Raw genomic sequence first — 23,378 nt, 5'->3', positions numbered from 1 at the left:
GTGTAGCTAGCAGCAGCAGAACCACCGCCACCATATTTGATCTGGATTCTAAGCGGAGCAGCAGCACAGCAACTCAAGCGACTGCGTGTGTGATGCTGCAGTGTACGCCTCCCTAACCAGTAACCGCATCTCCTGTTCCTCCAAAGCCATTAAGCCAAAGCCGACAATATCATTACGCCCTAGTACAGAGTGTAACCAACAATTTCTCTTCCCTGTCCTCCCACAACTAATGCCAGACACTGATATCTGCCGTAGCCAATGCCAAACGCGCGTCCACGTTTTTCCGACAATCCCCACATAACTTGAGATTGCTGTACAACAGCCTCTCTAGTTATGGTACTAGTTCAACACTGTCCTCCTTAAGCATTCATTCAGTTATTGGCAGGGCAGATACACTGGGCAACATGTTCCAAATTGGCAGAAACTAGATTGCGATGCAATTATGCCGGGGAAGCTGTAGTGGCAATTACAGTCACTGTTTACACGACTTATTGTACTACGTGACTATAAAGGATGAGGATCCAATGCTGGCATAATAATTGACTGAAATAGGCCATACACTATCAATTTGTAGCACACCTCCATCTCAATGGCTTCATTGCGTCGTGTCAAATTATTGGGGTTCAGATACAACAGGGTAGCTCCAAATAAAAAATAAATATATGCAAACTGATCAAATCTATGATGAAGCGGCTGGATCTGACTGTAGGTAGGGAGCAAAATGTTTCAATGCTTCCTCATATACAGGTTTCTTAAATTCAACTGCCTGTTCAAATGGAAATACATATTAGATATTTACATATTAGATATTTCAAAGGGATCTGCTCGCAAAAAAAAAAAAAGATATTTCAAAGGGGTCAGGGGGAAAAAGGGGAAGGCAGGAAAATGGCCCACCTTTTCAATAACTTCCTGGGGAGTCATCCATGTCCATTCACCAAACTCTGGCTTCTCAGACCCATCACCATTAAGGTTAATCTCATCATCATTTCCAGTAAGTCTAAATAAAAACCTGCGTATTTGCACCACATTTCCACAAGTTACTTATACCAGAATATCTCCTGTGTCGAAGGCAAGCTTATTAGATTACTTTGAACTTTAGTGTTCTGTTTAGCATCATAGGACTGGTATAGAATATGAACCAAGTACAGTGTGACCCGGATGAGGATCTAGTACAGCCCACTGCCCACCAACACAATCTCCAAGTACTGAGCCCAAAGTTATCATTCAGTCACACTATCTCCTAGTCCTGGGCCCAAAGTTATCATTCAGTCACACTATCTCCTAGTCCTGAGCCCAATATATTACAACAGCAGTGGGCTGAATAGTTGTCAGTGTAAGCAGGCCGTACTAGATCCATGGACAAGCAGAGCTTGTGAATGATATCTCTGTACCGGTAAGTGGGCTGCATTACATACCCAGAAAAAAGGTGGGCCGCTGTAGAAACATGGAAGCAGAGCCTGTGATGTCTCTACTAAAATCCAACTGAAGCATGTTTTTAAGACCATATAAGATCAAACAAGGCCCAAACAAGAGTTTGGAAAACCACACCATACCAAATTACTGAGTTTCTGACTGTCAGCCGTGATGTCAACTAATGGTGAACATAATTGGCTAGTATCTAGTGCAGGAAGTATTTGATGGAAACTACCTATTAGGTGGAAACATGGAGACTACTTCAAAGGTGCTACTTAGAACATATGAAAGTTCTTCAAAAACTACCATATATGTAGATGAAGCGATGACACGCAAGCATACAGAGCTATCAAAACTCTGATATGGTCTCCGAGGTTCAAAGCACACAAGTATATAACACAATAGCATTTCAGGCAGAATTATAACCACTTTGTCCAAGAAACCGAAATAAAAGAAGTGTTAATCCAACACAAAGACATAATAGTGATCTCAAATCATATAAGCAAGGTGGTTTTGATTTTCAATAGCACAACAGTAGAACGATATGGATTCCATACTTCCAGTAAACATTGAAAACTATGAACAACAATTACTGTCAAGTGATCAGAATAACTACATTGCACTAAAAAATCATTACAAAAAATCCTACCAAGGGATGCAGCAACGAAGTCTTGGATCAGCAGAAATATGGCCCATGGAACGGGGTGGTTAAGTGGAATCAAGCCTAGCTATTTATCACTCAGTTTTATGGAAAATAAGATAATCACCCATCTGTACATAAAATCCCTAGTTATTTGGAACCCAAAGTTCTGAACCAACTAAAATTTTGGCCCAAGCACTGCCACTGCTACCCAATTCGTCTACAAAAAAAAAAAAAAATCTTTCCCTCAGCCTTCTGTGCCTGCATCTCATGGGATAACAATTCGATGCTATTGCAGTTGCGCTTGTGCACACATATATTTGATTGCACACTTGTGTGAAAAATGGGCAGAGACAAATACAAGTGCATTCAGGCACGTGGTTAATTAAAAGGTGCAAGTTGCAATGTATCTAAGTATCAAGTTTAGTGTAGAATTGTTTTGAATGTGGGATGCTAAGAAAATTAGATGTAACATGTTACAAACAACCACGGTATACACAATATTTCATAGTAATCATAGTACTCCAATATAATCATAGTACACCATAGCATATTTCACATGGGCTAGCTAACACCTTAACCAGTGTTCTAGAAAAGCACTTATACGCCAGAAGGGCAGCGGGGTGCAGCCTGGGGTCAGGGGCTGTTTGAATGGCAGGGGGGAAGCTGCCTGAGCCAGGAATCAAGCCCAGGCGTTCGATTTCAAGCGCCGGGGGTCGGATGCGCATGCCTGGCCAGCGCTCCCAGGCCAGGGGTGCATCCAAACACGCCTATGTCATAAGTCCAGGCATCCACCTTTTAGACCAGTCGCATGAACTGGTATCTGAGGTAGCTTGAGAATCGGCATCTTATGTAACTGTGTATTTCTATGGCAAGGAGACTAATAATAATTAGCCATACAGTGAAGTATTCTTCCTGCTAATTGCTATGCTATGTGAAACCTGGAAGACTTTCACTTGGAATCGTTCATAATATCAAAAAAAAAATACTATGAGGATGTTGCGTTCATCTTCTATTTGGTAGCAAGTAGCTATCCATGTCTAGCATCTAGGATTATTCTTGCAGGTTGAAATTCCAGTCAGACAAAGGGCCGAAATGAAACGAGGTTATTTCATAGAATTCTAAGCTGAAGAAATTTAGCGAGCTTACCATTTTTGAGCTTGGCCTTTCCAATCGGTTCCCCACCTAGCATTCAGCTTGTCTCTCACATCCGGCGGGAAGTCATATGTTAACCAGTTAGGAGCCTACACACATGCATGCATTCACTCAGCTATCATTCACAAAAGGACAAAATTATCTTAACCACCATAAAGCTTTGAAGACAAAGGCATACGGGGTTTGTAGATGAGGTGCTAATCCATCACTGTAGGATATAAGTTGACACTGGGTATTGGGCAATTCACAATTAATCACGTGAGGGAAGGAAAGGCAAACTGACCTCAGCCACGATCTCTGCGGATGTGACACCAGTTTCTTCTCTCAATTCCCTGAAGGCAGCCGCCCTTGGTTCTTCCCCTGCATCTATACCACCCTGTGGGCAGATTACGAGAAGTTTAGGATTCCCGTTTAGGGATTCTAGGACTCAAGCTTTGTTTAACTTAGCGATTTTAATAGCTGCAGCGGATCTCCAAAATCACCTGAGGCATCTGCCAGGCGCTAGGAATGTCGAGCCTAGAAGCCGAGAAAATCTGGAGAGAGAGAAAAAGGAGAATCACTTCATTAACCATCAGAACGAACCCCAACAATACAATATCCAGCGCAGGCGCGGCGGAGAGGAGCAGGATCGGGCTCGAGGGAGGGTGCGCGCTTGCCTTGGTGAGGGATGGGTCGGCGAGGCAGATGCCGACGTTGGTCCGGTAGCCCTGGGGCGGCGCGTCCATGGATGCGACGGCGACGAACGGGAGCGGCGGCGGCGGCGGCGGCGGCGGCGCGGAGGTCGAGCAGGAGGCGGAGCGCGGCGACCTGGCGCTGGCGGTTCTGGGGAGGCGGAGTAGCGCGGAGGAGGAAACGGGGCGGCTGTGGTGGACGAGGGCGAGGGGCAAGGGCTTTACAGCGACGCAGCGTGCGGCCGCCACCACCATCTCGCTCTCGCTCTGGACTCTGCTCCTTTCCTTTCCTGGACGATTCCATTCCGTTCCATGGATAATGGATGACAGGCGGGCCTCCATTTCAGCCTATTGGACCAAACAAATCGTCCGGCCCATTCGAAACGGCCCGTCCATTCCAGCTTTCCGTCGCTCACGAAACTGGTTGTGCCTGATTTGCCATGTTATTTTGTGCCCTGCTGCCGTAAAAAAAAAAGAACTAATATCATCATCTGTCCCAAAAGAAACGAGACAATAGTTTGGGGAGGTAAATAGAACTTCTTTCAATAGGTGAATCTATGATTAGTTCCATGGATAATCAATGGTTAGCTCGTATTTGGACCATGTTACGTAACACTTGAACCGTCGGAGCAAACTTGAGAAAATGTGTGTGAGAGGCTTGTTTCTGACAAAGATTCATGGAACCCAGGAAAACGTGGGAAGGTTTTGCTTGGAAATTCATGGGCAGTGCGGCAAGAGGGATTAAAATAAGCACAAAGCTATTACACGGGCCCTTACCCTTAGGTGCGGCCCATTATTTAGGTGGAAATAAACTGCTAGACAGCCTGGAAAGGTAGCCCAGCGCCCCAGCCCACCTAAAATTAAACTGCTCCACCAAAATTCTTAAATTCAGCTCCCTGCCTAATATCATCATCTGTCCCAAAAGAAACGGATAAGGCAAAGAAGGATCTTTTTGTGAAACTCACGTCAAGCTATCCCCTTTTATTTCCTAAGGAAGCTTACTTTGTCACGTAAACATTGTTTTTAGAAGGAAAAAAAAACTTATTCCGTCCTCTGGATGAGTTACATACTCAACCAAATATATGCATTTGTTTAGATCACAATGATTTCAGCCCCATACGTTTGCGAGACACCGAAGCAATATATCAATGTACTCTAATACAAGTCTCGGCGTTTTTTAATAATACATATAATAAGTACAGTCCGTTATACACTCTTCTATTAATGTATGATGTGTATGTATATAGTAAATGACTACTATATCTGTCCAAAGGTAAACACGCTCTAATTTTGTTCTAGATTAAACCATCTTAATTTTAACCAAGTTTAAAACAAAGAGATGTCATAAATTAGTATCAATATATTTATGACACCGAATAGATATGTAATATGTGGATAATCAATATAGTCCATGACTCATACCTACTCATAAGTATTGACATCTTTTTCTGTACTGAACTATGCAAGCATAGGGGAGGATGCTCATAAAAATCTAACGTCAATGCTGTAGACATCGCGTGGAGGCCGTACTGGTATGATTTTATTTATTTATTGGATTGAAAAGGGGGATATCTGCTGGCGGACGTGGCAGTGGGTTGAGCCGGATCAGGGCACGACAAAACGACTGGTGGCGGAGGGGTGGACGCGCTGCGCTGCGCTGCGCTCGTCACACCAAACCCATGGCCGCGTCACGTGGAACACTCGGCGAACGCGACCCGGCCCGCTGCCACCTGCCCGAGAACAACAAGCAGCACGATAAACAAGTGATGAGAGAGGGCGCGGGCCACCACCCCACCCCCGGTCCCGAGAGGACAACAAGAGCCCAGCCCTCGTTGGCGCCCACGTGTGGCGTGGCGAGCCAGGTCCGCCGCGGCGGCCGCGCGACGCCTTCACAGAAACCAGCGCGAAAAATCTAGCCAAGGGCGTCTGCCTGTCCCGCCCGTAGCCAGCGAATACTACTCGTGCGGTGTGGCCATCCTGAACCAGAAGCATATTTGTCAAAAAAAAAAAAAAAAACAGAAGCAGTTGCACCCGCGGGGAAGTAAGCGCTGACGTGGCGGCCGCCACCCCAAATCCCACGCCCCTGTGTGGACCGACGGACAACTGGGGGCGATGCGGGGTGCGGGTGGGGCCCGCGCTGCAGGTCGAGCGAGACGAGACTCGCCTTGCCTGCCTTGGTTGCCAAGGAAAGACAGACTCTAGAGCCCGGTTTCCGTTCCCTGATCCCTCCCAGGCCCCTCTCTCTCTCTCTCTCTCCACCCGCGGGCCCCACCGACTCCTCCCTCCACTCTCTAGTACTGTACAACACACGCCGGTCGCCCAACCCAACCGCCTTAACTCCTCCTGGCATCGCCTCGGCTCTATAAAACCCTCCGCCTTGCCCTTTCTCCACCCCTCTCTATCGTCGATTCCCAATTCGCAACAACCCAAACAGGCCCGGTCCGGGTGGTGGCCGTTTCGATTCGATGCTTGTGGCCGCTTCTGCCGCCCAGCGAACGAGTCGCAGCCGGATCCCGAGCCCGACTCACCCGAGGGCGCTCAGCCGCCGCTGAAGTCCGTCCTTCCCCAAGACGAAGGTCGTCGGCATGGGTGAGCTCGCGGCGACGACCTCGCCTCCTCCGCCCGCGGCCGCCGCCGTGGTGCCCGTGGTCTTCGTCGACGGCGAGCAGAGCGTCGACCTGGGCACGGTCACCGTGCTGGGCGGCGTCAAGCGGCTGCAGGCCGTCGTGGCGGACCGCGTGGGCGTCGCGCCGCACCAGATCTCGGCGTCCCTGGCGCGGCCCCGCCGCGCGCGCCGCGTGCCGCTCGACGACGCCACCGACCTCGCCGCCGCCGTCGCGCGGGAGGGCAACGGCTGCTACGTCGTCGCGGGGCTCCGCCGCTCCCGCCGCGAGCGCCGGGGCGGACGGTCCCGCCGCGACAGGAAGGGGGGAGCCAACGGCGGCGCGCCAGGGACGGGTGCGGTGGAGAAGACCATCCTGAAGCGCCTCCCGCCCACGGATCTGGCGTCCCTGGTCGGCCCTCCCCCTCCGCTTTCCCTTCCCGCAGCCCCGACCCCGCCGCTCTTGGTCGACGGCGGGTGGGGCTACGACGACTACGAGGCGCGGCTGCGGGAGCTGCAGCGTCAGCGCGACTGGTACCTGATGAGCACCGCGGCGGCGGCGGCGGGTCCGGACCCGTCCTACTTCCATTTGGCGGCGGCGGCGGCCGAGCACGAGGACCCGGCGGCGCTGTGGTCCCCGCGGCTTCGCCCGTCCCCGTGCCCCGAGTGCGAGGCGGCGGCGGCGGCGGGCATGCGGCAGCCGGCGTTCCACTGGTGCGTGCGCGACGCGGTGGTCTCCGTGGGGTTCCGCTCCCACGTGGGCCCCATCGAGCGCCCGCCGAAGAAGACCCCGTCTCCCCCGCCGACTCTGCCGCCGCCGAGCCCCGGCCGCCTGCCGGGCCTCCTCGGCATGCCCGTCTACTGATGGATCGACCCAGCAGCTGATTGCTCCTCCATCTCCATGCGCCGCCCCGTCGTCCCCTTGTACTCTAGCAAATTGTATCTACTCCTACACAAACAAGGGGAGAGATGGGATCGGGGACGGATGGTGGAGGTTGCGTGTGGGAGTTGGTTTGCGCAGCGCGACAAGGAGGAAGAGAAGGATTTGGGTTCCTGTAGGAGCTAGTAGTCACAGTAGCAATCGTCCGGTCCTCCTTGGTGTGCAAGGAAGCCAAGGGAACGGAACGGAACGGAACGGAATGAAGTCAGACGTGGTGGCCACCGGTGGAAGCTGGACGGACACGTTTGCTCTTGGCCCTGTCCGGCCCGCGGCAGCCGGCCGGCCGGCAGGGCTTCCCCTTGTTCTGGCAGTAGAAAAGCCTTTTCTTTTTTCTTTTTCCTGTGGTGGTGGTGGGTGCGTGCCTGAGCAATGTGGCATGGGCGAGTCCAGGGCCAATATTTATGGACTCCTCTTTTGTTTTTCCTTTCTGAGAGAAAAGAGAGGGAGAGGATTTGTTTCTGGTATATCGAAGTGGTATACTATGCACAAGGCTTCTAGTAGTAGTGTGAGTGAAACTTGTCTCGTGCCCTTTCTTTTTTTTCTGGCGGGTACACATGCTTATCCGCTGGTACGTGTTGGTCACGACGTGCGAGGAGTCATGCTTCGAGTCTTTCTTTCTTCCCCCACCCTGTGTGTGTGTGATGTCACAAAGTGGTAATAAAAAGGGTAAGATCGATTGCCGACAGGTGGACGTAAAAGGAACGAAACAGATAACAGGATAGATCGATTGTTGAAAATGATAGACAGTTGTGCTAATCTCGTGTCATTACAGCATATAGTACTCGTGCTGCTAAATCTAGGGTTAAAGTTTAGGGACGTCATAGGGTATCATATAGGAGTGTCACGTCAAGTATTAATAATAAAAAAATATTATCCTTAGTAATCCGTGAGAAATTTATTAAGGTTAATTAGTCTTTCATTAGCACATATTCACATAATTACTGTAGCACCACATTATCAAACCTTAAGCTAATTAGGTTGAAAAAATGCATCAAATAAATTAGTCACAATTTTTACGATTGTTTTTTTAGTGTATATCTATCAGGTTTGTTCGTAGTACTGTACGTACTACTAGTACTAGGCCTTTTCGCTGTGACCTGGCGGTAGGCAAGAAGGGAGACGTGGGCAGAGACCGGCCATGACATGGCGGGACCGTCCGTCCGCTAGCAGCACAGCAGTGACGACATCCAACCAATCCAATCCATTGGATGCGATGACCCCCGATGCCCCAAGGAAGCCACAAGTCCAGGTCCAGTCGGCAAGTCGCCTTCCACTTCCACCGTTTTGCACGTACCGTACCCTCGCTTGGCTTCATGACGCCGTGACGTGCTCGCATACGTACGTACGAGTATAGCTTCCATTCCATCGCGTCATCAGCAGGCACCGTGCGCTATACACCTTTTCTTATGCAATTGGTCAACACAATGTGTTTAAGTTTTTGAATGAAAGAAATTTTGTAGATACTGTAGCACTTTCGTTTGTTTGTTTGTGATAAATTATTGTCCAAGACTAATCAGGCTTAAAAAATTCGTCTTGTAAATTTCGACCAAACTATGTAATTAGTTTTTAATTTCGTTTAAATTTAATACTGCATGCATGCGTCTAAAGATTCGATGTGACAAAGAATTTTGAAAAATTTTAGGTTTTGAGGTGGAAGTAGTTCACTCTGAAAACCAAAAAGTTTTCAAGATTTCCCGTCACATCGAATCTTTTGGCACATGCATGAAACATTAAATATAGATGAAAACAAAAACTAATTACACAGTTTAGCTGTAAATCACGAGACGAATTTTTTGATCTTAGTTAGTCCATGATTGGATAATATTTGTCACAAACAAACGAAAGTGCTACAGTATCGAAAACTTTTTACTTTTCAGAACTAAACAAGGCCTTAGTTGGTGAAGGAAAATTTTCATGACACTGTAGCACTTTTGTTTGTTTGTGGTAATTATTGTCCAACCATGGACTAACTAGGCTCAAAAGATTCGTCTCGTAAATTTCAACCAAACTGTGCAATTAGTTTTTATTTTTGTCTATATTTAATACTTCATGTATACGTTTAAAGATTTGATGTGATGCGGAATCTTGAAAATTTTTGGGTTTTAGGATGGAAGTAAACAAGGCCCAAAGTACTCCAATCCTAACTGGTTTCCAGAAGTCATTTTTTTAAAAAAAAAATCAAATATAGTACAAAAACTATTTATGTTGTGAAATAAAAAATAACATCAAGAGGTACAAAAAATAATAAATAACTTTTTTATATATTCAACCGGAGTTAAAAAAGTTGCACTGCTTACAAAATGAGATTTGTAGTCTCTCCGTGTCAACAAATTTGGACACACGACACCTTCGGTATGTGCCAAAAGGTTTTTAGGCCTAGCCAGCACATCCTAAGGCTAAGGTTTAGTGCTACCTCTTGATTTAGATGAACTAATAATCAGGGACGGATCCCGTGCTGGTTTGATCGAGGCTTGACACTACACGAAACTGAAATTGTCTTAGTGGTCTCGAATTTTTTTAGGGCCAAAATCAAACCACCAAGAAAATAACAGTTTTTTTTTGCGGTGCTACTCCATACTTAAGAAAACATATATTCCTTCGTGGCCTACATAATTTCCTTGGCAGTTGTTGATCCTCAAGAAAACTATTTTCTTTGGTGGTTGCAACATTTCATTGGCCCTTCGGCAAATTAAGTTCGATCGAGTTTCCTTAGCAGCTAGCCTCCAAGGAAATCATCTTTGAGTGTCAAAACCGCTAAGGAAACTAATTTTCCTTAGCTTCTATCCTTAAGTGTGTTTGCTTGACGGTTTGTGGTCATGGATCATTTCCTTGGCGGTTTAACCCCTTTGTTTGATGGTTTTTATCACTCAAGGCAATTGGAGATTGTGGTAGTGTGAGACTCCCTACCATCTTCCACACAATGGAGTCCCTTCCAATCTATCCTCTTACTTTTTTATGTAAAAAGAGAAAAAAGGACAAGAGAGATAAAAAAACGAGGATGACAAAAAAAAAAGAAAAGAAAAAGAAAGAAGAAGAAGAAACAAGTCTCCTCCTTGCATCATGTGCTGCAGCCGCCTTGTGCTATATAATATAAATATAATATAATACATTGAAATTTACGTGCTAGGCCTTGTTTAGTTCCGAAAAGATTTCGGATTTCGGTACTGTAGCACTTTCGTTTGTTTGTGACAAATAGACTAACTAGGATCAAAAGATTCATCTCGCGATTTCCAGCTAAATTGTGTAAGATTCGATGTAACGGATAATCTTGAAAACTTTTTGCTTTTTGGTGTGAACTAAACAAGGCCCTATTCCCACGCGATTTTCTCAGCAACACACGGATCGTGTAGAATACCGAACTCCCCGTCAATTAGCTCTGGTTGTTTCAGGCCAAGAATTACTAGCATATATACAGCAGGTTAAGTAGCATATTATGCATATGCCTTGTACGTTGACTGGTTCCCTGTACGGTCCAAAACAGTGGTCGGGTGCCTGCCGCTTATATATTGAGAAAAGGGCATTTTGCTACCGCTTGTTTAGGCCTTGTTTACTTCCAAAATTTTTGGCAAAATGAGCACTGTAGCAATTTCGTTTGTATTTGACAAATATTGTTCAATCATGGACTAACTAGGCTTAAAAGATTCGTCTCGTCAATTCCAACCAAACTGTGCAATTAGTTTTTATTTTTATCTATATTTAATACTTCATGCATACGTCTAAAAATTCGATGTGATGGAAAATCTGAAAAATTTTGCAAAATTTTTAGAAACTAAACAAGGCCTAGTTTACCTTGAAAACCAAAAAGTTTTCAAAATTCTCTGTCACATCGAATCTTATGACACATGCATAAAATATTGAATATAGACGAAAACAAAAACTAATTATACAGTTTAGCTGTAAATCACGAGACGAATCTTTTTATCCTAGTTAGTCTATGATTGGATAATATTTATCACAAACAAACGAAAATGCTACAGTACCGAAAACTTTTCACTTTTTGGAACTAAACAAGGCCCTAGTCGTGGGCAGGCAAGCCCAAGGCCAATGCATGAGCTACCACGTCAGCCAAGCCCATGCGTCTGTCGCCAGCAGAAATCATCGTCTTTGCCATCTGTCTGCTGCCTGATACAATGGTTTTCGTGGTTACGAATCAGGCTCCGTGGCAGAGACGGAGAGCATACGTTTCAGAGAACGAAAGCTCCATTGACTTCGTGTTCTCGTATTTCTTGAGCTGCCACCTGCCTCTTTTTCTTTTCCAGGTTTCCAAATTTCCTTGTTTAGTTTACCCTAAAAACCAAAAAATTTTCAAGATTTCCCGTTACATCAAATCTTGTGGCACATGCATGAAACATTAAATATAGACGAAAACAAAAACTAATTATACAGTTTAGCTGTAAATCACGAGACGAATCTTTTGATCCTAGTTAGTCCATGATTGGATAATATTTGTCACAAACAAACGAAAGTGCTACAATACCGAAAACTTTTCACTTTTCGGAACTAAACAAAGCCTAGTTCCTTTCCGTGAAGTCGTGAACACAGGATAGCAGCGTCCGAAAACAAATAAAACACAGGGTAGCCAGCCGCCAGATCCAATAGCTACATTTGAGGCCTGTTTGGTTCTTATTACTAAATTAGTCAGTTAAATTTGAGTTATTTTAGTAGATAAATTTTCAAACGCCCTGACTAAAAATAAACTAAAATAGTTTAGTCTCATTAGTTATCTAGGAGTAGCAAAAATAATTTTAGTAGCTAAATTTTAGTGAAAGGAAACTAAACAGACCCTTGTTATAATTTCTGACAATAGAGGCACATGTGGAGACTTTATCAATAATCTTAAGATCTACCAGCTCAGGTTTTTAAATTTTGCATAGGGTGTTGTATTCATATGGGTGGGTGTATGTGTTTACCCGTGTTAATTATAGAGTGATTACTAGTAATAAAAATATACAATTCTAGTAAAGTTTGACACTATTGATGTGTTTCTAATTGTAGAAGGATACTTTCTTCTTGCTATATTTATTATTGCAATTAATAATGCCTTTTTAAGTATTACGGTCTAGGAGATCATTTAGCATGAAAAGGGCTGACCTTTTGGCGATTATTTAATATTTTTTGGATAGATGGCTAATATTTAACCGTGTCATCCACCATTTCCTTTCAAGGACACGGCGAAAAAAAAGCAAAATGAACCCTTTATATGACACAACTTTCTTAGATGGCATTAATGTCTAGAAATTTTTTTAATTCATTGAGAAGTTGTTTGCATTAATTTTTTTATTTGTGTGAAAATTGATAGCTTCATAAGATGCTTAGACCCTAAATGATTTTATACCTTGTCGTGGAAGTTAACAAAGGGAAACCTTACATGATTATAAGCTTTGACTTTGAAAAGTCACATAGAGCTTTTCGAATCTTGCACCCTAAGCAGGGTTCCACTCCTAGCTTTTTAATTAGTTTACTAAGTAACATGAATTTGAGGACAGAAAAAAAACATAAACGAAACTCACTATGAACCTAACATCAACAATTGACTATAATAAAGGTATACAAGCCTGGTTAGAGGGTGAGAGGGAGTTTAACGGGTAAGGACAATGAGTGAGAGAGGTAATTAAACTAAGCTCTCCTACTTCCACCTTATCCCCGTTATCCCTACCATCCATCATCTCTCTCTCATCAAATTAACAACGTTGTCTTTGACCCTATCGAAGAGCGCCTAGCTTCAAAAGCACCACCATCTACAAACACAGGCCAAATCACATATGCTCTCAAAGTGTAGAGGCTTTGGATTTAAGCTTGAAACCTCGATTTAGATTTTAGGAAGCGATAAATAGTAAAAGATAACCATCATGCCTCTTCACTCTCGCATATCTCCCCTTTATTTTCTCAATTACTGCCTTTCTATTCTAAAAAAAAGGTTTATCAACTATCATTTCTACGTATAAAAGTGGATTGTTTTGTAGCAGTAAAATCGATCACATAAAGTCATTGTAAAGTTAGTACTACGCTACTATAGTATTGTACAGATAGCATGGCACAATGTACGGTAATACTAAATGGTACTACATAAAAGAAAACAAACTTTTGTGCCTATACAAAAACCGGAGCGCAAGGTTCAAAAAAAAAAAAAAACAGAGCGCAGGAACGACCGCGCCACGCGGGGGAGAATATTCTGCAGCCGGTCCACGCTGGACTGGGGCAGCCGCCGCAGCCCCCGCCCCGCGTGCGGCTCTCTGTTCCTCCGTCCCGTTCTCCTCGCTGCTTTCATCCGCCAACGCTGCAACTGCAACGCACGCAATAATCACCTGCTGCTTTGCTACTGGTGGAGGGCTCGCTCCCTTCTCCCCCGCCCTCGCTTCGCTTGCTCGGGGCGCCACCGTGGGGTCCTCCTGCTCCTCCACCCACATCCACCCTGTCCCTGTCGTCCGCTCTGCTCAACCAAACCGGCGAAACCGCTCCCCTCCCCCTCTCCTCCTCCAGATCCATCCACCTCTCCTCGAAACCGTCCGAGTCCGGAGCAGCAAGGCGGAGAGGTGGCGGCGGGGGAGATGGAGAGCCTGGCGCAGCGCGCCGCGCTGCTGCGGGAGTCGCTGCAGAAGAGCCAGCAGGTCACCGACGCCGTCGTCTCCATCCTAGGCTCCTTCGACAGCCGCCTCACCGCGCTCGACTCCGCCATGCGCCCCATCCAGGTGCGCCTCGCCTAGCCTGCTCGCCCGCTCGCTCGCTCGCTCGGCGCCGCCCCTCTCTCTTGATTTTATCGTTAGGGCTCCCCGCGTGCCGGCTGCTGGAGTGTTGCTCTGACTGATGCCGCTGCTTGCTTTGGGCGCAGGTGAGGACGCACGCCGTGCGCACCGCGCACGAGAACATCGACCGCACGCTGCGCTCCGCGGATGTGATCCTTACCCAGTTCGACCGAACTCGAGAGGTGATTGCTCCTAACTTCAGTCCCATATCCATATGGTCGTCCCGTGGTCGTCGCTCCCTTTTCACAGTATTTGCATCCTCGCGGACTTGGAACTGCAGCTTAATGCCTTAATTTAGCCTATAATAATAAGGGTAGGGAGCGTGCAGTTAGATGTGATCCTCTACCTCAGCGTATTTGGACATTGGGTGTATTATGTGAGCAGTCAAAGTTTTTGAACTTGACCACTAGCCCCTCCGTTTATCGCTGTGAAGCATTGTTGTATTCAAAAAATAAAAAAAATTCAACCTTGCAAATTTTGATCGACATAGTTACTACATTATATACACGCTTACCGTATGAAAGTTGTATCAATAGATTCTTATTCAAATTATGTTTAAGTCGATGTTCATTTTTGTAATAATTGACAATGCACTATTGGAGAAATCAATGCTCAAAATATACTTCTGAAGAATTTCTCGTTAATTATGCCTTAAATTTATGGGCGGAGTGAGTAATACACAAAAGCATTATTGGATTTGTCATGAAAAATGCTAAAAGCTATCAAAATTTTAACAACTTTTACAAAGTAGTGGTGAAAATTAATGGTCAAACATGCTTGTTCGAGGCCCTGTCCATCACCTAAATGACAATTTAAAAAGAATGGAGGTGGTATTTTATCTATTTATTAATTTTGTGATGGGTTGTTTTTTAGGGAGCACAGCCTTACTTCACCTGTTTTATGTACAGGCAGAGCGTGAAATACAGAAGGGTCCGCATGAGAACCTTCAAGGCTTCCTAGATGCGGTTGATCGGTTGAGAAGTATTGAGCGTTTCTTTAGTTCAAATCGGAGTTACCGTAGTAGTGATGGGGTGCTCAACCATGTAAACGCCCTCCTTTCTAAGGCCCTTGTCAAGATGGAGGGTGAATTCCAGAATCAATTGTCCCAGCGCAGGTTTGTGTCTCATTATTAATTTACAATGATCGTTTTGCTACCTATACCTCATCTAACCCTTGCACTGTGCACCCTCCATACTGATTTCAGCAAACCGATGGAGCCTGATCGTCTTTTTGATTGTCTTCCAAGTACACTAAGACCATCATCTGAATCTCAGCCCGAAGGTGGGAAAAACCCATCTGAAAATCACCAAAACTCAGAGGCTGCTGTATATAGTCCTCCTGCTCTTATTGAGCCAAAGTTTGTTCCACTACTCTCTAAATTAGCACAACAGTTGGTTCAAGCTGGATGCCAACAGCAATGCTCAGAAATATACAGGTACAAGCATTTACACTGATAATTTTGCAGTTTCTCTTGTTATCAGTATGTAAAAAACTTTTCTTGTTTCTGTGGGCCTCTGTTGTGTGTGCTAAGACTCTAAGAGATGCAGTACAGTTGTATGTGATGGAGTGACTTAGTGAAGCGTATTCTCTTTTATGTGCAGTGAAGCTCGCTCTTCAGCTTTAGAATCAAGTCTGAAGAACTTGGGTGTTGAAAAACTGAGCAAAGATGAAGTGCAGAAAATGCCGTGGGAAATTTTGGAGTCTAAAATTGGGAATTGGATTCATTTCATGCGAATTGCTGTAAGTAATTTCCCTCCCTCAGATCTTCTGTTATGGTATAGCGTTGCTCTGGTGACATTTGCCTCTTCTTGAGACAGGTCAAACTTCTTTTTGCTGGGGAGCGCCAGCTTTGCGACCAAGTTTTTGAGTGCAGTCAATCTTTGAGGGATAAGTGTTTTGCTGCAATAACAAAGAACAGTTTGGCTACACTACTCAGTTTTGGAGAGGCTATTGCTATGAGTAAACGATCACCAGAGAAACTCTTTGTTCTGCTAGACATGTATGAGATAATGTGTGAGCTTCAAACAGAGGTAAATATCTGATTCTGATCATAGCTACAGTGGTGGCCCTGTTTGGTTGGGCGGGTAAAGTTTAACTCCTGTCACATCGAATGTTTGGACACATGCATGGACTACTAAATATAGATTATTTACGAAACTAAAAACACAGTTAGAGAGTAATTTGCGAGACGAATTTTTAAGCCTAATTAGTCCATGATTAGACACTAATTGCCAAAAAAGACGAAAATGCTACAGTACATGTTAAGCTTTAACACGCCCAGCCAAACACCCCGCAACCATTTCTCTTTTGTGCACATCGATATCAGCACACTTTGCATGCTGCCCTTACAGTCTATGTTCATTTAGGCTAAACTGAATGTTAAAATCCTTTAGCCGTTTCTAAAACTTTTGGTTGTCAGAAATCCTGCAGTTCCTGTTTTGAGTGTTTGGTCCACTTGTATTGATGACATTTCAGCTGACTTAATTAATGTAAAAACACTGCTGCATATGCTTACCCTAATCTACAACTTCCTTGTTGTATACATTCAAGTAACAGGAGTGTCCGTATGCCATAGTTAGGGGTGTGAATTGCTGCTTCTATTGGTCTCCGCCAACCCTGATCGAACATACAGTTCGCTACCATCCGTTAGCCATCTGTTGGACCATGGGATTCCCCCCCACCAAATTGATCTTAAGTTTTAACTCAGTCTCACACATGGCAAAATTCTTGTCTCTGAGTTTGCTTAAGTGCACTTTTACTTGAAAAAGAAATTGTAGGGAATGTGGAGACTTGTAGACTATCAAGTTAATTTCATTCTGTTTAAGATATGTAAGAACGAATGTAAATGTACTTTGTATTGGTGAATATTTTGTTTATAGAAGGAATTTAAAGCTTCATTGTTGTTGACTTTGTAGATTGACACCATTTTTGTTGGAGAAGCATGCTCGCAAATGCGCGACTATGCACTGAGTTTAACAAAATGCTTAGCACAAACAGCGCAAAAGACTTTCAGTGATTTTGAAGAAGCGGTTGAAAAGGATGCAACAAAGAATATTCACACTGATGGAACAGTTCATCCTTTAACGAGCTATGTGATCAACTATGTTAAATTTTTGTTTGAGTAAGTATCTAATCAAATTCATATGCAATTTATGTATTGTTGTAAATGAATAGGTGTACAAGATTTGTCCTTATTCATGTGCCTTCTTTTTCTAATTATCCACTGGCTTTTCTAGTTATGCATCTTATGCAATTATTTCCGCCATGTGTCATTTCTTATGTTATCCTCCTGATTGGCCAAAAGCCTTTTTTTTCCATTGCACTGTTTTGATGACCAGAATAACACTCATTTGTAGCCCTGTTTCTTATGCACCATCTCGTGAAGATCCTTTTGGCATATATTACAAATGATTTCAGCCTCCTTCAACATCCCAGGCATACATGCAAGCACAAAAGTCGAAAAAACTGACAACCACCTGTTAATGCCTGTGCAGCTACCAGTCAACTCTAAAGCAGCTTTTCCAGGAGTTCAAAAAGGAAGATGGAACAGGTTCTGAGCTGGCAGCTGTAACAATGAAAATCATGCAAGCCTTACAAAATAATTTAGAAGCAAAAGCAAAACAATACAAGGATCCAGCCTTGATGCACATATTTTTGATGAACAACATTCACTATATCGTCAAATCTGTCCGCAGGTATGTTCTTATATCAAGTAACACTAGGAAGAAAATAACAATAGTGTGTGTAATATCTTATTCTCTCTTTTCTCTGTCACTCAGATCAGAAGCCAAGGATTTGTTGGGTGATGACTGGATTCAAAGGCACCGAAGGATTGTACAGCAAAATGCCAATCAGTATAGAAGGATTGCTTGGTCGAAGGTATCTGTGCTCTGGATCTTTGATTAAAACCGAATACTTTTCTTGCATATTGATATCCTTTGTTTTAAGGCTTATTTGACCTTACTAAATAGATATTCTCATGTTCATTAAAAAAAAATAGATATTCTCATTAGCCACAACCTACCTGTCCAAATACCAGTATTCATGTAGCTGCCAACTGCAAAAGTAGGTATAAGTAGGCTTCCAGAGACATTATTGGTCATAAACTCACCACTCCTAACGTGCGACAACTGCCATGTACAGTATCTAATACTTGTTCCTGACTGAGTAGGCAATGTTTAGGAATAGGATTATAGCGGGATGTAGGATTTTTCCAGGAAAATGGGGGGCAAACCAGTAGTTTCTCAGCAAGTCAACATTGCTTGCAGCACCACTTGGTGTGTTTGTACATGCAATGCGATAATATCACCTGGAAAATGAAACTAGTATATGTAGATACTACGCATGTGGATAACCTTATATTTATTTGGTCTGATATTACAGGTGTTGCAATGCCTCTCTGGTCAAGGTTTGACTTCATCAGGTGGTAGTGGTCAAGTAGGAAGTGATGGTGGCAATAGCAGTGGAGCTTCAAGAGCAGCTGTGAAGGAGAGGTCAGTCCGATTCTGATATGATAATTATTTGAGGTCTGCTTTCTTGTACAATTTCTGAAGCACTGTCATTTTTTGGTTTCTTCCTGCGGTGCTATCAGATTCAGATCTTTCAATGTGTTATTCGAAGAGATCTATCAGAAGCAATGTGGCTGGTCGGTTCCAGACACTGAGCTGCGTGAGTCACTAAGACTTGCGGTTGCTGAAATCCTGTTGCCTGCCTACCGATCTTTCATAAAACGTTTTGGGTATGTTGCTCTGACTCCTTGTTACTTGTCGAAAGTTAACTTATGAGCCTAGGAAGAAAGTTAACTTATGAGCCCAGGAACCAGCTATGCTTTCTGAAAGATACCTGCAGTATTCCTTCTAGTTCATATTCATTGTGCTTAGACATATTGTTTTCTGATGATCTGTAGGCCTCTCATAGAGAATAGCAAAGCACCTGGAAAATACGTGAAGCACACTCCTGAGCAACTCGAGCTGCTGCTAGGCAATTTATTTGAGGGGAAACAAGAACGCGCTTGATAGTTTGGTACTGCAACAAGGATGATGCTGTTCTATGTAAAAAAAAAAATGGAGACCCTGTTAGCGTTAGCATTGCTTGTGATCTCCCCATGGGAGTCAAATATACAGCTGCTGTGGCACCATTCCTTGTTTCGGCGCATTATTATTTGTACAGAAGAATATATATGTCAGCTATGCCTTTTTGTTGACCTGGTAGTTGTTAACTAGGCTTGTTAGTTCGTAGCAGTGTGCGAGAAACCGGCTGGCAGTGCTTGCGCGTTAACTGAACAATTGAGTTTTTAGTTAAGACTGTTTGCTAGCCATGTGGATTGCTTTGAAGATTCGTGTCTTTTATGTTACGATGGGATTGGGTTTTGAAGGGTTCGATGGACTAACGACAGAGTCCACGACCGGTGCTGATTCATTCATTCGGGACGAGCACTGGATAGCGACCCAATTGTAGTTTTTTTCTTCTATGCTTCTATCTCTTCTTTATCATCGCAGCATATCTGTCTAAGCGGTTTTTTTATTTAGATTCATCTTGCGATTTATAGACAAATTATGCAATTAATTTTTGTTTTTGTTTATACTTAATGATTCATGTATGTGTCGTAAGATTTGATGTGACGGGAAATCTTGAAATTTTTTTTAGTTTTTAGGTGAACTGGCCTTGTTTAGATCCAAAAAGTTTTTAGATTTTGACACTATAGTACTTTCGTTTTTATTTGACAAACATTGTCCAATCATAGAGTAACTAGGCTTAAAAGATTCGTGTCGCGATTTACAAGTAAACCGTGCAATTAGTTTTTATTTTTATCTATATTTAATGTTTTATATATGTGTCGTAAGATTTAAATGTGACAGACAATCTTGAAAAGATTAAACAGGCCCGAACAAAAGTTCTACGTCTCAAAAAAAAAAAAGAGAAATTGATATACAGTACTCTCTCTTCAGTCTTCGGAGCCAAGCAAGAGGTCTGACACCGAAACACCAGCAGTTAGGAGGGAGAAGTCAACACCTACCGGCCACCAGATCAGAGGACAAGGCAGCAGACAACGGAGCACGGCACGGTGGCAGAGAGCAAAGCAACCCTCTGACCAAGAACCGATCCCGGCTACGCAGCGGAGATTTGGAGATCTGGCATCTCAGAGCGGGAATTCAGTGGGCAAATGAGGAGCAAGACAAGATTAGGAGGTCAGTAGAACACCCGATGAGTAGCTTCCAGATGCACCTGAGCGGCGGGGGCGGGGGCGGCGCGGGTAGCAGGATGATGCCGCCGAAGCAGCTGCTTACCATCATCATTATCATCTTCTCCACGCTCTCCTTCATCAAGCTGCTGTTCCTCACCAGCTCCTCGTTCTCGTCAGCGGGCTCGACCTCCCGCAGCAGCCCGGCGTGGGACGCCGGCAGCGGGGGTAACGGGACGGCTAGGAGCGCGCTCGCCGCCAAGGAGCTCGCGCTGCTCCGCTCCGTCGTCACCGCGCGGGCGCCGTGCAGGCTGCTGGTGTTCGGCCTCTCCCCGCAGCTCCTCGCCCTCGCCAAGCTCAACTCCGGAGCCGGCGCGGGGGCCACCACCGCCTTCGTTACAGACAGCGCCGACGACGCGGACGCTGCGCGTCACGTGCTCCTCTCCGAGCGCGGCGGGGCTGGGTCCGCCGCCGCGGTGGCCGTCCACCGGGCCAGGTACCGCGACGCGGCGGCGGAGGCTTGGCCGCTGCTGCGGCGCGCGCGCGGGAGCCCGGCGTGCCGGCGGCCCACGGGGACGGTGCGCAAGTCCGGGTGCCCGCTGGCGCTCACCTCGCTGCCGCGGGAGGTGCTCGACACGAGGTGGGACGTGGTCGTTGTCGACGGGCCCAGCGGGGCGGCGCCGGAGGAGCCCGGGCGGATGGGGACCATCTACACCGCCGCGGCGCTGGCGCGCGCCGTGGCTGGCGGCGAGGCGGTGGACGTGGCGGTGCACGACGTGGACCGGACGGTGGAGCGGTGGTATGCGTGGGAGTACCTCTGCGAGGACAACCTCGTCGCCGCAAAGGGCCGCCTCTGGCACTTCCGCATTGCCGCCGGTGCGGGGCCGACGGACGCGTTCTGCTCCATCGGCCCCGTCCAGATCTTGTAGGACCGCTGGACGAGCAAGGGAAAGATTCCAAGATCACTGGAGACATTGCCATTTCTTTCCCAATCGGGGAATGCAGATGAAATTGGCGCCACCTCTTGATCGACATATTTTGCCGTGGCATCAGCATCACCAATGGGGCTGAGCAGACCTTGTGCAAAGCCAATGCTAGGATCTTGTGGCAGCGGTGCTGATGCGAAGAAGATCTAGCATTTTTGCTTTTAGGAACAAGGATTGAGCTGTTCATAGAATTATAGATAAGTCTGTTCAAATCTTTTGCTGAACTAGGCAGTGTTGAGGAGCATTTCCAAGAAGAGTTTTTTTTCTAAACAGCTACACTGAATGGTTCCTTTCTTTGTCTACAGCAACCAAATTTATCAATTTATCTTGCTTTAGTGCTTCCACATTACATTATCTTGAGGTTGGCTGAGTTTTTTTTGTTCTCCAGCAAAAGTAGGATACTGTATTACTGTGCTACTATCACTTTATTTTAGTTTTTGTTCTTGATATAGCTGAAGTGGAGATTGTGAAACATTATGGTTTTTTTATGCACTCATCTGATATATCTTCAATTCTTGATTTTGAAAAGGAAAAGGATCGAATTATTTGGAGGTACACGAGGGAGGAAAACTAAATCAAATTCTAATTGTAGTTTTTAATGCATTGTTCATGAGAACTTGATTTTCTAAAACTATAATGTGGACGCATGACCAGAATTGAGCTAGTGAAAAATGAAAGTGACCACATCTTTTCTGTTAAAATCTCACAAAACTAATTGTATCAAGAGGCCATGTTTAGGGATGTTGCAGTGTACTTGTGTTCGCAGATGTAGTCTCTTTTTCTTATCCATAGGAGCATTTGTTCTTTCTTGATTTTTTTAATTTTTTTAATTTTTTTTAATTTTTTTAATTTTTTTTTTGGTATAAGAGTCTGGACACAAGATATGTTGCTGTCATTTAGCGTCTGAAAAGTTTGTTCTGCAGTCCACCGCTGTTTGTTTGTTTTTTAGTCTTCCTGAATTCGAGCTGTTGTCAATTGTGTGGAACAGGAGGGGTTTCCCCCTACTGATATTTATTGATAAGAACTTAATGTTTTACAAGTACAAGTTTCAGGATACAAAGAAGTGCTTGGCTTAGGCTTACTGGACCATTCTATTCATGTGTGCTTATGTGAAGCTCTGGTGTCGTTCTGTGGAGCTCTGAACTTTTTAACTGTAGCCACTTCTCCAGTATGCATCCGTAGCACATTTTGGCTCTGAGTACACTGCCTCTATTTGGTAGCCATGTCCTGAGGAGGTTCAGAATGTTGCGAGGCTTTGATGCTTGTGTGACTTACTTTCGGTTGCTTTCGTTGATTGGCACTCTATTTTTATGGACCTGTCTATTTCATTCTGAGGTCTTAAGAATTCCAGTGTTTACACATTGCCAGCTCTATGTGGCTGTCTCACGGTCGACTTCCAGAGGTGACCTAAGAATTCTAATCGAGAATACTGATGGTTCATGTGGTTCACAGACTTGAAATGTTGTGTACCGAGAGGTCCTTGATCCCTATGTGGCATAAGCATAAGACTCTTGCAATGCGTTAGATTTTTGGCCTTGCTGTATATACATGCTTTTGAGAATGCTGGCTGGCCACCTGCGTTTCTTATTTTGCATTGAGCGTATTAATACACATGATGTGTATGATGTGTTTTGAACTAAGGTTTCACTCTTTTCATTTGATCTTAATCTCGTGCCTGAACCTCATCGTGATCTTACTTTTGTACTCATTCTACCTCTCAATCTGTGCCTGCAGATGGGAGACAGGCTGATTCTGGTCTTATGCCTGGAAACTGTAGTGAGACCATATGTGTGTGTGCCTCTAGGTTCTGGGACGTCTATGATTCATAAGATGAATCGAGATTGCTGCATAGTGACCTGGTGTTGATTGATGAAGAGGTATATGTTGTCCCTTGCCTGCCTGTAAACACCTGTAAGCTAGCTGTAAGATTCAGTATATTGGTGATAAGCTGTAGGACCCACAAACTTTTTACCAAAAGTTATGTGTAGGGTTCTTTATACTGAGTTTACAGTCAGCTGATGCTACCTAACATATGTGTGTGCCTCTA

At 44.8% G+C, this 23,378-nt stretch overlaps 4 protein-coding genes across 4 annotated transcripts; 3 read left to right on the top strand and 1 right to left on the bottom strand.

Annotated features, from left to right (window-relative positions):
* On the bottom strand, window positions 406-4,236 carry LOC8055451 (nudix hydrolase 26, chloroplastic). The gene is made up of 6 exons (XM_002447315.2): window positions 3,865-4,236; window positions 3,691-3,741; window positions 3,492-3,584; window positions 3,203-3,297; window positions 895-1,009; window positions 406-766 (listed from the first exon to the last, which is right to left on the bottom strand). Exons 1-6 carry the CDS (start codon window positions 4,219-4,221, stop codon window positions 680-682), a joined length of 798 nt encoding a protein of 265 aa, XP_002447360.2. The 5' UTR covers window positions 4,222-4,236; the 3' UTR covers window positions 406-679.
* On the top strand, window positions 6,241-8,106 carry LOC8055450. Its single transcript, XM_002448762.2, has one exon. It carries the CDS (start codon window positions 6,465-6,467, stop codon window positions 7,344-7,346), a length of 882 nt encoding a protein of 293 aa, XP_002448807.1. The 5' UTR covers window positions 6,241-6,464; the 3' UTR covers window positions 7,347-8,106.
* Window positions 13,698-19,481, top strand: LOC8055449 (exocyst complex component EXO70A1). Its single transcript, XM_002448761.2, has 12 exons — window positions 13,698-14,110; window positions 14,251-14,346; window positions 15,073-15,278; window positions 15,369-15,599; window positions 15,766-15,904; window positions 15,982-16,194; window positions 17,080-17,285; window positions 17,659-17,859; window positions 17,944-18,043; window positions 18,548-18,657; window positions 18,756-18,902; window positions 19,071-19,481. Exons 1-12 carry the CDS (start codon window positions 13,970-13,972, stop codon window positions 19,177-19,179), a joined length of 1,899 nt encoding a protein of 632 aa, XP_002448806.1. The 5' UTR covers window positions 13,698-13,969; the 3' UTR covers window positions 19,180-19,481.
* LOC8055448 (probable methyltransferase At1g27930) lies at window positions 20,006-21,805 on the top strand. Its single transcript, XM_002448760.2, has one exon. The coding sequence runs from the start codon at window positions 20,369-20,371 to the stop codon at window positions 21,272-21,274; it is 906 nt and encodes a 301-aa protein (XP_002448805.1). The 5' UTR covers window positions 20,006-20,368; the 3' UTR covers window positions 21,275-21,805.

Source organism: Sorghum bicolor, chromosome 6 (genome assembly GCF_000003195.3).
Source record: "Sorghum bicolor cultivar BTx623 chromosome 6, Sorghum_bicolor_NCBIv3, whole genome shotgun sequence".
Taxonomy (NCBI): domain Eukaryota; kingdom Viridiplantae; phylum Streptophyta; class Magnoliopsida; order Poales; family Poaceae; genus Sorghum; species Sorghum bicolor.
This window is presented reverse-complemented; position numbering and strand designations above follow the sequence as displayed.